This window comes from Labeo rohita, chromosome 24 (genome assembly GCF_022985175.1).
Source record: "Labeo rohita strain BAU-BD-2019 chromosome 24, IGBB_LRoh.1.0, whole genome shotgun sequence".
NCBI lineage: Eukaryota > Metazoa > Chordata > Actinopteri > Cypriniformes > Cyprinidae > Labeo > Labeo rohita.
In genome coordinates, this window is record NC_066892.1 from 27282059 (window position 1) to 27299213 (window position 17155).

The window sequence follows — 17155 nt, forward strand, 5'->3', positions numbered from 1 at the left end:
TTATTTGTAGCAATAGCCAAAAATACATGGTATGGGTCAAAATTATTGATTTTTCTTTCATGGAAAAAATCATTAGGAAATTAAGTAAAGATCATGTTCCATGAAGATATTTTGTAAAATTCCTACTGTAAATGTATGAAAACTTAATTTTTGATTAGTAATATACATTGTTAAGAACATTATTTGAAGAACTTTAAAGGCCATTTTCTCAATATTTTGATTTTTTTGCACCCTCAGATTCCTGACTTTTAAATAGTTGAATCTCGGTTAAATATTGTCCCATCCTAACAAACTATACATTAATGAAAAGCTTATTTATCCAGCTTTCATATGATGTATAAATCTCAATTTTGAAAAAAATGACCCTTATGACTGGTTTTGTGTATAAATATATATAAACAAACACACAAACACACATACACTGCCGCTCAAAAGTATGGGATCATGCACATCAAGGCTGCATTTATTTGATCAAAAATACAGAAAACAGTAATACCACTAAATGTTATTACAATATAAAAGAATGGTTTTTATTTTAATTTACTTTAAAAATATTAATAAATTTATCCCTTTGAAGCAAAGCTGAATTTTCATCAGCTGTTACTCCATTCCCTAAATGTCACATGATCCTTCAGGAATCATTCTAATATGCTGATTTACTATTAGAATTATCCATGTTAAAAACAGTTGTGCTGCCAAATATTTTTTTTTTTTTTTGGAACCTGTGATTCTTTTCTTCAGGATTTTTTGATGAATAACAAAGAACAGCATTTATTTAAAATATAAATCTGTTCTAACAATGTAAATCTATCCTTTTAATACTTTTTATTAAATTAACACATCCTTGGTAAATAAAAGTGTTAATTTCTTTAAAAAAAAGAAAGAATAAAAATTTACTGACCCCAAACTTTTGAACAGTAGAGAATATTGTTAGAAAATATTTCTATTTTAAATAAACACTTTCTTCTAAACTTTTTATTCACCAAAGAATCATGAAAAAAAACTTATCACAGGTTCCAAAACAACACTGATTAAAAAAAAAAAAAAAAAAAAAAAAAAAAAAAATCTGTATATTAGAATCATTTCTGGAGAAACATGTGACAATTAAGACTGGAGTAACAGCTGATGAAAATTCAGCTTTGCATCACAAGAAAAAAATTATATTTAAAGTATATTAAAATAAAAAACATTACTTTACATTGTAATAACATTTTGCAATATTACTGTTTTTTTCTGTATTTTTGATCAAATAAATGCAGCCTTGATGTGCATAAGAGACTTCTTTAAAAAAAAAAAAACACAAGTCTTACTGATCCCAAACTTCTGAGTGTCAGTGTGTAATATATATAATAATATAATAATAATAATAATTATTATTATTTTTAAACATTTAGACATAAAACAGCAGGCCAAAAAGTATATTTTGGATAGAAAATTGATTTAATTATTCAACTCTGTTATGGTTTTTTTTTTTCACTCCTAAATTAGCTTTCTTATTTAATGTCATTACTTCATTGTACTGGGAAGATGATGATGATGATGATATAATGTCTGTTGTAGGGCTCGACCGATTACCGCCAAAACATTGCCAAACATTTCTATGGTTATGGGTGTATATATATATATATACACACCTATATATCTCATTCATATAAAACACTACCCATTAATTACAATAATTATTAATTTTAAAAATAATAACACCAGAAACAACATGCTATATAATTTTTTTTCTCTCTCTCTGCATGATTGTTCCTCTGGTTACACTTTAAAAATTACAGACTATGAAAGGGATAAGAATGAAATGTGAACTATAAAAAAATTGTTCATTGTCAGAGCAAACACCTCCATTTTGAACCCTATTTCTCCTTGGCAAGTGCTTTTTTCCAGTGCATCCATCAAACCACAGATTGGAGCCACGTTATTAGTATTCCTAATGTCAATTTCTTGTTTTCTCCTCTACCAAGATTTCAAAGCAGACCCATGTCATGATACTGGCAGAAGCAAGTCATCTTACCAGGTCTTAGCATACATGAAACTCTTAGACGCCACAGCATTTCTCAGCTCTGGCACGAGTCCCACGAGGTTCGTCAGCTGAAATGCAGCGTGGCATAGTGAATATTAACACCACACTGAAATCAATGAAATGCTCAACACGCGCTGACAAAATGTCACACGGGCCTAGCGGTCTAGAAAGTACAGAAGAGCAAGCTGGAAAACTTGTTAAGTGAGAAGCCAGTCACCATCTCTACCCTGTTTAAATTATTCCAGGTTCTGCGCTGGAGACGTAGATCAATGGGTTCAAACCCACATAATCCACGCTGCATGCCGAGTAATGACCAGCCGCTCACCTCTCCTGAGGCTGGATGTAGTAAAGGACAATAATCACAGGGAGCTCTTGTTCTGGTCATATCGACTCACCTGTGACTGACGGCAGCAACTCTGAGGCCCTGTTTACACCTTGTATCAGCATCTGTCTCGGCCGATCCCAGCACAGACCATCAGCTAAGACAGATCGCCATTGACTTATGGAAGTAACGCGTCTCAAACGCATCTCCTGTGACCACCTCCGATCGGATTTCGAAGAAATCATCACTATATGAATGACTTACTACTTCAGTGTGTTACTTCATCTCATCTGTTACTGCATGTTCATATTCAGTGTCAACCACATAATGCTAATGATGTACGGATCTATGAATTGATTTAAAAATACATTATCTTATGCACATGATGAGGCACATACACATAATCTATTATGATTAGCTTGCTTTTAATTTCATAATTAAGATTAATTTTAATAAATCTTGGGGGCAAAGGGTAAAAACATGTCACAGTGGTACAACTGTTATAAATATTAATATGTAAAACATAAAAAATAATTAAATAATTTTTATTATAAATATTTTTATTATAGGTCATTATAGTTTAAAATACTTAGAATAATACTTAAACTTATTTTAGTTCAGCTGGTTGCCAAAGCAGTATTTCTCAGTTTAAGTTGAAGTACTAAAATTAAATAAAAAATAAAATAAAAAAATACAAATCATTAAAATAAAATAAAATCTAAAAATACAATAAAATAAAATAATAAATAAGTACCATAATTTTATAACATTTTATAAAATTATTTTATCATAAATAAAATAAAAATAAATTAAATTATAAAATGTAAAATAAAATATAAAAAACAGCAATCATTTAAAATTTTAAACTTATTTAAAATAAATTAAAATAAAACAAAATCTAATAATAAAATAAAAATAAAAAATGAAATAATTTACAATAGAATACAAATAAATTAAAATTAAATTAAATTTAAAAAATATAAACTAGAATAAAATAAAAATTACAAATTAAATTAAAAATAATATAAAAATAAAGTTAAAAATTAAAAATAACTAAAGTTAAAATGAAATCATTTAAAATGAAATAAAATAAAAACAATTCAATAAAATAAAATAAAAATAAATTATAATAAATGAAATTATGCAATGAAATAAAAAGAAAATAATAAAGAAAGAAAAGAAAAAAGAAAGAAAAGAAAATAATATGAAAAAAATAAAATAATATTAAATAAAATACAAAATAAAATTTAAAAAGTAAAAAATAAAATTAAATCTGTGCAGATAATATGTTATAAATTTTGCTTGATGGCCACACCATATTTGTTGTAAAAATGTAATAACATTTTTAGAGGCATTAAATTAATACGCAAAAAAAGTAATCAAATTTAAACTAAAATGGACACAAAGAGTAATTTTCTGAACTTGCCACATGCGTTTTAAAATTATATTTTTTGGTAACACTTCATTTTACAGTGTTTTACACGTTTTTATTTTATACATTACATCTACTTACTATAGTAATAACAGTAAATTGTGCATAAAATCCTAACCCTACAGTAAGCACATGTTGTTAATTAATATTTCTTAGTACTTGTGTAATTACAGTGTAACAGTGACACCTTTTAGTGCAAAGGCTGATTGAGCTGAGTAGGGAGTCTTTGATTTTGTTAGGAATGGAGTTGCATTCATGTTACAAATGCAATGTGATTACATGCATTCTACCTCAGAATGAGATCTGTGTGATTTGAACCCAAAACTGATGCTAATACCAGGTGTAAATGGACTCTGAAACCTCTTCCTCCTCTTGAATTCACAAAGATTGCCAAGTCTAAATCTCATACAGGCCGTAATCCTCCTGACCAACCACAGGACAAATCACACGCACTCGTAACTAACATCCCATTGGAAATCAATGACAGCCACTTAAGCCTGACTGCTTCACTGAAGTGCACCAGAAACAGGTCTGCTCTTCTTCACCCACTTAATCACACACGCACTCCAGACACGACTTCACGTCTGAAGACAAGAGTCCAGCCGGTGGCCTTCAGGTGATCAGAGCGCCCGGCCGCTCTATGTAGTCCTGTCAGAGGCGACCGGTGGGCTGCTGACTGATGTAGGCTGAGTAATCATTGGCACTCGAGTGCATTGTGGGTTCAGGAGCGAGTGGGTGGTGAGTCGATGTGGTGCGAACGCAGCAGGATCTGCGAAAGCGACGACTCCTGATGCAAGCTCCAGTACTCAGCTGTGAGCACTGCATGATGGGGAAATTCCTGCATTGGGCAATGCTGGAGACGAACGCTCACGCTGGCTTAAAAGCTCCCGAACTAAAAGATGCTCTAAAGTGCTTCCAGTTTGGTACTGGAGAAGCCCGACAATTACAAATTAATGCTGACAAGAACATCTGGCAAAAAAGCTGAATAATTAGAATAATAGCCAACAAGGTTGTACATGATTTACATATTCAAATATTATAGTAATGAAAGTAAGGAGGAGGATGAAACGAGAACCATTCTGTTCCACAGAATAAAGATCTTTTTTTTTTTTCAAGCTTAATGCGAGTGTCTCGCATTAAGTAAAAATACAATAAAATAAAATAAAAAATAAATATCAAGTAAAATAAAAAAAAAATCTAAAAAATAAATAAATAAAAATAAATTCAATTAAAATGTCAAATAAAATATAAAAAAATAAAATAAAATAAAATAAAAATAGCAATAATTAAAAATTTTAATTAAAATAAAACAAAATCTAACAATAAAATAAAAAAAATAAATGAAAAATAACAAAAAATAAAATGAAATCATTTACAATAAATTCAAAATAATTTAAATTTAATTAAAAATATCAAACAGAATAAAATATAAATGTATAAATAAAATAAAATAAAAAATAATAGAAACATTAAAATGAAATAAAAAATTAAAAATAAAAGTTAAAATGAAATCATTTAAAATAAAATAAAATACAAATAAAATAAAATAAAAAATAAAATAATATGAAATAAAAAATATTAAAAAAATAAAAATAAATACACAATCCAGTAAAATAACAAAACAAAATAAATTATAATAAAATAAATTATGCAATGAAATAAAAAGAAAATAAGAAGGAAAATTAAATAATATTAAAATATATATATATATATATATATATATATTAGATTGTAATTAAAATATAAAATAAAAAAGTAAAAAATAAAATAAAATCTCTGCAAAAAATGTGTTATAAATTTTGCTTGATGGCCACACCATATGACATTTTTAGAGGCATTAAATTAACACAAAAACGGTAATCAAAATGAAACTAAAATGAATATAAAGAGTAATTTTCTGAACACATAAAAAAGATTTTATGTGTATATTTTTTGGTAACACTTCATTTTACAGAAATCATTCATTCAAAAATCATTATAATATTCTGATTTGCTGCTCAAAAAAAACATTATTATTATTATGTTGAAAACAGCTGAGTAGAATTTTTTTATAAAAAATAAAAATAAAAAGCTCAGAAGAACAGCATTTATCTGAAACCAAAATCTTTGGTAACATTATAAATGTCTATAAATGTCATCACTTTTGATCAATTTAAAACATCCTTGCTAAGTAAAAGTATTAATTTCTATAATTTCTTTCCCATAAATAAATAAATAAATAAAAAACAGACTCCAAGCTTTTAAATGGTATAGTGTATAATGTTACAAAAGCTTTTTATTGCAGAAAAATGCTGATCTTTGGATCTTTCTATTCATCAAAGAATCCTGGAAAAAGAAATTTACTCTACAATTTTAAATATTGATAATAACAATAACAATAATAATAATAAAAAAAACATTCTTGAACAGCAAATCAGCATATTAAAATGATTTCTGAAGGATCATGTGACACTGAAGACTGAAGTAATGATGCTGAAAATTCTGTTTTGATCGCAGGAATAAATTACATTTTAAAATATAGAAATAAATAAAATAAATGTATTTCTATAAATTTATTTCTAAAATAAATCAAATAAAAATAGAAAGCAGTTATTTTAAATAGTAAAAATATTTCACAATATTATTGCTTTTTTTCCAGTTAACATTTATTTTTACTTCAAGTAATGAAAATGTTTGTTTATGGTTTTCATTTTAGAATCTGTTTTGTTCTATAATATCCCTATTTTAGAGTACATTATTATTAGTTTATACATATAATATTCTTACGAATTCATCATTGCTAAAATAAAATTGTATAGGCCTATCAATAGCGTTTCTTTCCATTTCTTCTTTATTGCAATTTCTTTCTTTAACATTTGGAGTCTATAAAGACGTCTAGTGAAGAGAGAATATGAAAGTTGAAATAAAGCGTTAATGCCAACACTGCAAAGACAGAAGCAGTCCTCAGGGAGTGGAGAAAATGAACCACTTCGAACGGGACAGAAAATATTGCAGTGCGACTGTAGACTAAAGCCTTAAGCTGAAAAATGGTGCAGCAGATCAGCCATTCAATAAAAATGTGAAAAAGGACACAGTGCATAAATTACCGTGGTGGAGTCAATTAATTACATAACAAATTTCATTATTTCATTCTGCCATGCCAAAAGACACTGCATGATATCATATGAAAAAAATGGCAACCAAAAACCTAAATAAAACATTTTAAATTATAAAAGAGAGGGAAAAGCCATAGATAAAATCCATGTTTTTAATATTTAAAGGCACATGCATTGTTTAATTTTTCTGTCCTGTATTAATGATTCTGTTCTCATCTGACCTTGATGATGACATTAATTGTTGTAACTTATTTTATTATTATTATTATTTTGCTCTAGACATCTTTATTACTATTTTATGCATGAAATTTAGAATTTAGTATTGCCAAAAGAACAGGACATTTTGAGAAATGTATATACGTTTTCATTTTTACTGATTTACTGACCTATATAAGTATAATCAAATTTCAATTTAGATTATATTCAACTGACTTAAAAAAGGAGTTGAATCTCATTTAAATTAATAAATTAAGCTGAAAGTGGTTAAATTAATAAAATTTAAAGTAATGAAAATATCTTACCGTGACTTATTAAAACCTGGCTGTCACACAGACAGACATGATTTGTATTTTTGGTGTGAAATCTTTCAGGTATGGCAACATTTTTTGCGTTCTATTCCAAGAAAAACCTGTCAGAACCTTCAAATTTGAGTCCTAAAATTCCCAAAACCTCTGAGATCCATGCAGGACATGTTGTGATAGCAATCAAATTGAGAAAATGAAGCACTAATGAAAAACTGCACAGAAATAAAACAGAACTGAAGACGGCCTCAGCAGTCATTGAGAAGTTTTGTTTCTCATTAACATCGACTGAGAGATTTTGGAGTGAGCAAAGAAAAAGACTCGTGTTTGTTTCTATGATATCAGCACTCTGCCGCGAGGGAAGAATGACACAACCACTAGACAAAAAAAGAGAAACAAAGCTAACAAGCTGTCTGTATCTCCACAACATCTACAATGAAAACTGGATGTCATCAACATAAAAACAAGAATCATCTAACAAGACAGCCTTGCAAAAACAGCACTGATCGCTAAAGGAAATGTTTCGACACTACTTTCATGCGCACCATGCGCACAGACCTGAGCATAAATGAAAACTGAAGAACATTATCCAGGTGACAAAACAACACACAATCTTTAGACTCATCTGGACATGGATTCAGTAGTTTTCTTGACACGAAATTGTCACATGAAAACGTTGAAGGAACCGAAGGGCACCGCTCAAACATGTTCATGGAGCAAGTTCATGTTGCCAAGTAGGACAAAAGTCCATATGGGTCAGGTCATGAAAATGCATGGTTTAACAGCGAAGTTTGCTTTCGTCTGGCAAATCAAACCAAGCTGTGTATTTCTCAGCACTGATGAAAGAAAGAGTGTGTTCTGAGACATATGTAAGACTTAACTTTACTGGTAGATGTTCAAAGATGTGACAATTCAGAAATAAATGCACACATAGGCCACGTTCACACAGCAGCAGTACTCTTGCAAGTACGACAACAGTATTTGTCAATACTATGAATACTGAATATGAATATATATGAATACGTCAATACTATGTCAATAATATGTCATATTTGAGGGGTTCTATTATGCTCTTTTACAAAGAAATTCTTGACTTTGTTTTGGGGGTGTACTAGAACATGCTCTCATGCTTGGTGGATCGAAAAACGCATTATTTTTCACATAATTTACATTATTACAATACCTTTCTCCCCAGCCTGGCACAAATGGCTTGATTAGTTTCGGGGAAAAATGTGTTGTGATTGGTTAGCTGTGTTTCCATCCTCCTACACCCCTTGATGATTCTGATTCTTACAGTTTAAATAAATAGTGAAATAATCACTCACTATTTCTTTTATGTTTTCATTTTAATAGTAAATCCCCTTTACTTGCCTAAATAACATTTGTTTCATTTCCATTTTTTAAAAGATAAATTCACAAGGTTATTGTAAGAATAAATAAAAGTTGCATTTAAATAATTAAACATGCTAAAACCAAAATTTGGTAACAACAAAACGTAAGGGGGGAACAACATTTCATAGGGTCCTAAACATGTAATTTTTTACGTATTTATAGATGCATAATTTCTTTATGCATCTTTAAATACAGTATACACTAGTTTCAAATTTCGGGGTTGGTCTTCAGTCTTCACCCGTCTTCAGTGTCATATGATCCTCCAGAAATTATTCTAATATGCTAATTTGCTGCTCAGGAAACCAAGTTTTGTTTTTTTTTTTTTACGGTCACTTTTGGTTAATTTAATGCATCCTTGTTAATGCATCCATATTAATTAATTAACAGTTATTTATTATTTATAAATAAATAAATAAGTCCCCAAATTCTGTACAGACAAAAGAATACATAAGTTTAAGAGTGCATATCCACAAGTTTTTAGTGTTTTGTTTTTAACATCAGCTTGGCTCAAATTTTCATTTATAATACTTTCCCGTTTCTTGATGTATTTATTTATGCACCGTTATTCTTCAGTTTCCCCTATGCTTTTTTATAAAATATGCTGTTTTCAGAAAACTAATTGTTATCATCAATCTTGACTGAATTTTTAAACCTTAGATTTTTAGTTTATGCAAGTTTTGAGACACTATTTCTTCCTGCTTATTTATCTTATGACATGATTAAAAAAAAAAAAAAAAAAAAAAAGTATAACGTTTAAAAATAGATCAACATTTTCTGAAGAAAAAAAAAAAACTGTGCTTTTACCAAAAATAAATAAATATACTAAAAAAATTTCTGGCCGGCATTATCAGCTGTCATTTTTCCCCTCTGTTAACTGGGCTCTAGATTGAGAGATCAACTCAATCAGCTGACATGACTTTACAGTCTTATGCCTTGACCTGCCACTTGCTGGTGACCTTTCCACTCAAAGCTATAGGGCCATCTGCAAACAGGACACGTCTGTGACCTTCTTCAAGTGGTGCTGAGAAGCGGACACCCTTTAAATCCAAGCTCATCTTCTGCCCCCAACCCCGCCGAGCACTACATCTCCCCACAACCATGTGCTTTGAGCACAACATCCATCTCTGCGGCTCAGAGACAGACCTGTTCTTCATGCATCAGAGACGGAAAAGCACAAAAAGTGAGGAGGCAGCTTGTGTTTTTCATAAAGCGGATGGTGATGATGGGTTGATTTGTTATGTGCAGAGAATCAACCTTGGAAAATGACAACTCAAGCAAAAACCTTGGCAGTATTCTGCTGTGCAGCACTGAATAAACACATGAGCTGCAAATACACACAACACAAACATGACAACATAATAAATGCTCCAAAATGAACAATAAGTACCATAACATTTTTTTGTGCAGTCACAAAAAAGGGCTATTGTCAATAGTGTAGTGATGTATAAAGCACAGCTCAAAGATAAGTCACTTTCAAACCAAGCAGCTTCTGTTAGTCAACATGGAAAATCTGCTTGCTAACTTAAAAGCGCTGCATAATCTGTGTGAGGAAACTAAACAAAATTTCAGACTGCATGGATGCCTATTAAAAGCATTATTATTATTATTATTATTATTATTATTGTACTTTTTTTCTTTTCTTAAATTTCTTTCTTTTTTTTTATTACATGAATTTTGTTGGAATGTGACTATAACAATGATACAAATTCTATACATGCACACACACAGTGTTTACTTAAATTAGAAATTTATTTAATTAGAAATCTTTTATAACAATACACTATTGTTCAAAAGGTGGGGGTCAGTAAATTATTTTATTTTATGTATTTTTTTTTTTTTTTACATTTTAAGAAATTAATTAATTTCCTTTATTTCTTTATTTTGAAAGAAATTAAGGCATTTATTCAGACTGGAGTAATGGCTAATGAAAATTCAACTTTGCATCACAGAAATAAATTATACTTTAAACTATATAAAGTTAGAAAACTGGTATTTTAAATTGCAATAATATTTCATCATACTACTGTTCTTTGTGTGTGTGTGTTTGATCAAATAAACAAGATATAATAAACTCTTTTAAAATCACACACACACGTATACATGTATATATATATATATATATATACACATACACACACACACACACACACACACACACACACACATATATAATAGTGTAGAAAACATGGCTATATTTAATTAAAAATAGGGAAATAGGGCACAACATACAGTGACATTTCTAAGGAACGTCTCCGTATTTTTTTTTTTTTACCAGTACTTTGAATTTTCACACTTCACTGTGTTTTAGAGTTAACAGAAATGTCTGTAAAACTAATGGATAATGTCAGTGTAACGAGCTGCCAGTATTTTTTCTGTTATTTCACAGATTTATTTTTTACGGTGTACATTTTAACCCATTTAATCACTCTGATGAAAAAAAAGGCTGTTTGCTCATATATTTGGTTTGTGCTGTCTATGGTTTGTGCTTAAATTATGATGTATACACCAAAACTCACTGCCATTCTGGGGGTGTTGCCAAGTCTGACTCTTCTGGAAATCCTCAAAGACAATTCATTCTTACAGTCCAAACATTTCAGTAATATAGTCTGGTTTCTCTAAGGGTTCTCCAGTTGCAACAGCCATATTAACTTATTTTATGGTTGTTCTTTGAACCATAATGTCAGATTTTGCCAGCAGCACTAGTTTACAGCCCACCGAAGACTTACTGGACTACTCATTAAAGTGACTAAAAAACTACTCATACAAGTAGCAAATGCACCAACGGTCATCAGTGTCTTAATTCAACAGAGCTTTACAGTTCATTTTACAACAATGGAAACATGTTTAATCCTGCTAAATTAAGCATTCATGTTACTGATGGATGGCAGTCGTAACATAAGTGCCTGAACAGTTTTACTGGCGTATCCAGCAGTGACTCACACCGATTTCAACACATCACAGAGACATTCATTTGAGATGTGACTTATTTCACACTTTAATTTTAGAGCAACGATCTTCAAACATCCACTCTTCACAAGACAGAGCGCCATATGATTCCCTGAGCCAGCATTTCACAGGCAAAGTAGACCTTACTGGAAGTTCTGAGACGTACAGATCTCTACAAATTCAATCTTATGGTTAACCTGGTTCTTGGCACCCTTAGATCTGCAGCCAGATCCATCTGATGGATTTCTGCTGATATGAACAAAGCTGGGTCATTCAACTCAACCAAAGGTCTCTGGATAAAAAAAAAGACTTCCGGTGAAAGAAACATATAAATAAAGAAGAAAGCCAAAATATTAAATGACATGAATGAACATTTAGTAATCCACTATTTTGTAGAGATTTGGAGCCAAATTACTGGGGGCTAAAGATCATTATTTTCATTTTTGCACAAAGACTGAAATGCCTGTAAGTAAAGATCAGTTGACTATCACTTCTTGTTGCATTATATACAGAAATCATATTTTTCCCCCAAAGTTTGCATGCCTGATTGAGATTGAGGTTGAGGTTCTTAACAAACCTTTTGGTTGGTTTGTTTGTTTGTTTGTTTTGGTATCATCATTTCAAGGCTGTATATGACTCATTTAGTAACAAAAAATCCAGGGAGGTTTCTGAAATTTGGTTGATTTGACACAGAATGGCCCAGCTTTAAAAAGTTTGTAAACAGGAAGCCGCTCCCTAAAAACACAAGGCTTTTAAGAAAGCCTTTAAAAAATGTTAATATAATTAATATTATTATTATTATCATTATTATTTATGAAGGAATGCATAGGGTCTGTGAGATCAACAAAATACCTGAATAATAAAAAAAAAGGCTGAATAAAAAGGAAAAAATAAATAAATAAAATAAAATAAAATAAAAAAAAAAAAAAAAAATATATATATATATATATATATATATATATATACACACACACACACACACACACACAATTGTTTTTAAAAATGAAATGACAAAATGATTTTAAAAAATATATTTTTGTATTTATTTATTTGTTTGTTTGTTTGTTATTTTTCAGGGGGTATTGCAAGTAAAAAAAATTAGGTCATAAGATTAAATAAGTTGGTTGACAACCTCAACCTCTGCACTAAAATAGCCAGGGAAGTTTCTGAAATTTGATTGATTTGACATGGAATTGGAGTTTGTAAACAGGAATTTGCTGCCTAAAAACACAAGGCTTTTCAGAAAGCCTTTAAAAAAATAAATTAAAAATGCATAAATATATATTATATATATATATATATATATATATATATATACTAATTATGTTATTATTATTATTATTATTATTATTATTATTATTATTATTATTATATTATAGAGTGACAAAATACCAGAATAAATTTAAAAAAAAAATGCTGAACACGAAGGGTAAAATAAGTAAATAAATAAATGACAAAAGGATTTTTTTTAAAAAATGACAAAATTATATATGTATTTTTTTATTTTGTATGTATTGATTATTTTATTTATTTATTTACTTATTTATTTGTTATTTTTCATGCAAAATATCAAAAAAAATTGACATATATTACTCAGAGTACCACTAATTAACCACTAAACATTTAGGGGGTATTTTAAGTAAATATTTTAGGTCATAAGAGTAAATAAGTTGGTTGCCAACTCCTGCATTAAACCACAAAAGCTGAGATCCTACCTAACATAATATATGAAATACTATTGCCAACATCAAAACAACAGAGTAACCAATATCACACACAGAACATGAGGTAAAACCAAAACACACATCTAAACTGCTTGCACAAGAGCAAGATATTCTTAATGTGACAAAAATGTACTAATTTTAATTATACAAACAAAAGTAGCGTTATCTGTAACCCGTAAACATATATTTTAGCTTGTATAAGAGCTATAAACAGCAGCTTACTGTGAGAAAAGCACCAAAGATGTAAAAATCTGCCTCTGTCCCATTAAATCACATCCTCATTGAAAGTAACAAATCATAACTTGGTTTAAATAATCATCGATGCTTTATGGCAGAATATTGACTGATATAAACAACAGTTCATTGACAAGAATATATTACTGATCAATCAAACTCAATGATCCCAAGCTATTGCTAGCCTGCAATTTACACTCAAACTGACAACTCAGTACACATAATAACACATCACTGTACTACTTCAAATAACAGCCGCCAAATAATCACCTTAACACTAATTCCTATTTCATAATTAACAAATACACAATAAATGTGTGCATGAAAACTACTGAAGAACCCTCTAGAACTCACCTCTATCTGGACGCGCGCACTGTTTTTGAGAGGACTGCTGATGTGCCTGATTAATATAAACACGACATCTTATAGCAGATATTAATTTAGAGTGCCCTATGTGTACTGTATTACCTTGGGATATTTTAAATATAAAATACGACTCTAATTAAACTTAAAAATTAGATTTGCTTGTATATTTTAACACTAAAGCGGGTGTATGTGATCAGGCGCGCCTCTTGTAGCTATTCTTGGGTCCTTGCGTTGAACTGACAGTTTTGTTTCCATCATGGCGGCGTCCAGCAGAGAGCATGTACTGTCACTCTACAGGCTGCTTCTGAAGGAGAGCAAGAAGTTCCCCTCTTATAATTATAGGTAATTACAACAATTTACATGTATATGTTTACGGCACAAGCGCTTGTCATTTACGCCATAGTCTCCGTGGCATAATGTGGAATGTCGATGCATCAATACGGCATGTACATATTAAGATGCAGATGTGTTCATTTCAACATTTGTGATATATTCGCAATATTTCTGTTGAAGCATAACGCTGAAAACTGCTTCACGATATTTTGGAAACGTCATACTTTTTTTTTTTAATAGAAAGTTTACAAGAGCAGCGTTTATTTTAAATATAAATATTTTAAAAAATAATAAATGTGTTTACTGTCACTTTTGAGCAATGTAATGTGTCATGTATGGAGGGCTTTTGTCTTTCAAACATATCAAAATGCACAAATTCACATTATTTCTTATCTAAATGTAATGCAGGGTTTCCCAAACTTTTTTATTTGTCAGCCGAATCTCTTTCACCTAATATTTTTATTTGAACTCCCCCCTGAGATTTTAAGGTAATGAATTAATATTTAACACATTTGCATAGTTCTGTGACATTGATTAATGATCACATGACATGCAGGTAAACAAATTAAATATTTTAATTTTGTTTAGCGTTTTATTTTTGATGTTATTTTAAAATTATTTATGTTAATTTTACATTTTTATGAATGAATTAGTAGCTTTTCTTTAAATTTACAAACCCCCTGCCCCAGTATAGGGAACCTTTATGTAATGTTTAATGCACTTAATTATGTTAATACCAACGAATGTAATATATTTTTGTTCTCTTTGCATTTTATGTTAACTTAATTTCTATTTAGGTTTTTTTTGTTTGTTTGTTTGTTTATTTTTCTGTTTATAAAATAAAGGCAACCTTGTGAGCATAAAAGACTTTCAAAAAGCTTTAAAAATAACTATTATTATTATTATTATTATTATTATTATTATTATTATATTATAGATTGACCAAATACCAGAATAAATAAAAAAAAAAAATGCTGGACACAAAGGGTAAAACAAGTAAATAAATAAATAAATGACAAACGTATTTTAAAAAATGACAAAATTATATATGTATTTATTTATTTTGTATGTATTGATTATTTTATTTATTTATTTACTTATTTATTTGTTATTTTTCAATTTCAAAAAATTGACATATATTACTCAGACTACCACTAATTAACCACTAAACATTTTGGCGGTATTTTAAGTAAATATTATAGGTCATAAGAGTAAATAAGTTGTAGTGCAGGTTTTCCCAAACTTTTTATCAGTAGTCAGCCGAATATATAACAAATAAAATAGTAGTCAGCCGAATATATAACAAATAAAATAAATAACAATTATTTTAAATGTTATGATTTTAGGAAACTAATTATTACATTAATACATTTACATTATAAATTTACATCATATATTATAAAATAAATATATACATTTTTTTTAAAACAAATTCATAGCTCTAATTTCAATGCTGTTTTATATTCTATTTGTTAGTAGTAGTCTTTTTTTTTTTTTTTTTTTTTTTTTTTTTTTTTTAGTAGTAGTTTTATTTATTTATTTATTTATTTATTTTATAATGGGCTAAGGTGGAAGTTTGTTAATTTAAAATGTTTTGGAATTCAACAGCAAGTCAAGGCCAAGACACAAAGGTGTCAAACTCTGCTTCAGGAGGTTCACAGTCCTGCAGATTTTGGCTCCAACCCTAATTAGACACCTGAACCAGCTAATCAAGGTCTTCAGGATTAATTGAAATCACAGTCAAGTGTGTTGCTGAGCTCTGCAGGACTGTGGCCCTCCAGCAGCAGAGTTTGACATCTCTAAAGGCTCTACAACCTTGAGACGTTTGTCAGAGGTTATTTATTTATTGTGTTGATAATTATGTTAATTATAAGTAAAAAGTAATATATAATTATCGATAAATAAGTAATTGGGGAAAAAATGATATAGGAAAAAATGTGAATTTAAAAAAAAATAATTCTGTAATATAAACAGAGACAGTAAACTATTGAAGACATTCTCACCACTGTCAAAATAGAAGTCCCACTTTCAACAAAACGGCCAAACAGAAAAACTGATGCGAAAATGTCAGCCAATATTAGCCTTACTGATACATCAGTCAACTACTATTATTGAGTCAAGTGAATGAGTCACGAGCTTTCGTGTTCGTGTGAGATATTGGAAATGGAGGGTCAATGTAAATGCATTGCATTGTTGGAAACAGAATCTCACACAGTGTGCTCTGTTGTATGCTGCTGCTGCTACTGGGAAATGTAGCACTGTATGTAAGCCAGATAGTCCATGTGGACAGAAAATGTGCATAGTGTGCATACTTTGCTGCAGAAGTAGTATGAGCTCTACACTCTAATAGTGTGCTATTCAAAACATCCCCTGATTCTCACTTCAACTCTTAATATCGGAAAATCTAGCTATGATTTCTTTCCAAGTCATTGTTTGGAAATTCTATCATCATGGTGCATTCATATTACAAATAGCTATAAAAGGCTTAACATGTTTGCAGAATAAAAAGCTGACAGCCAAAGGATAATAATCTCCCACCCACTCAGTTTCCATAGAGCTTTGAGTCTCCAGTGTAATTCTTCCTCTGAAATCTGCCACTGTTCATACGTTAACAGTTTTAAAGTTCTTACTTTTGTAATCCTTTTAGTTTGCCTGCATGCAAATGCTGATATTAGTGTAATTCATAAATGCCTCGTTGATGAAACAGGCAAAGTGGATTTGTGTAAATCGCTCATGAGAACTTTTCTTGAATAAATTCATGTAG

The 17155-nt window shown here is 29.8% G+C and overlaps 2 protein-coding genes across 4 annotated transcripts in view; one reads left to right on the forward strand and one right to left on the reverse strand.

Moving 5' to 3' along the window:
- The window catches only part of fars2 (phenylalanyl-tRNA synthetase 2, mitochondrial), a 162541-nt gene extending 148473 nt beyond the window's left edge, over positions 1-14068 (reverse strand). The window contains exon 1 of one of the 2 annotated variants that reach the window (XM_051097769.1): positions 14047-14068. Coding sequence is in view for 1 of the 2 variants with exons in the window: in XM_051097768.1 (XP_050953725.1) it covers positions 11305-11310 (6 nt within the window). In the remaining variant the exon portion in view is untranslated. Of the gene's footprint in view, positions 1-11304; positions 11376-14046 lie in introns of those variants that run through there. The other variant, XM_051097768.1, reaches the window with a different exon arrangement.
- Positions 14069-14270: 202 nt separating this feature from the next.
- LOC127155532 (LYR motif-containing protein 4B) overlaps positions 14271-17155 on the forward strand; it is a 73590-nt gene continuing 70705 nt past the window's right edge. Inside the window, exon 1 of one of the 2 annotated variants that reach the window (XM_051097795.1) lies at positions 14271-14400. In XM_051097795.1, the coding sequence (XP_050953752.1) occupies positions 14315-14400 (86 nt within the window). In that variant the 5' untranslated portion in view covers positions 14271-14314. The remainder of the gene's footprint in view (positions 14401-17155) is intronic. The other variant, XM_051097796.1, reaches the window with a different exon arrangement.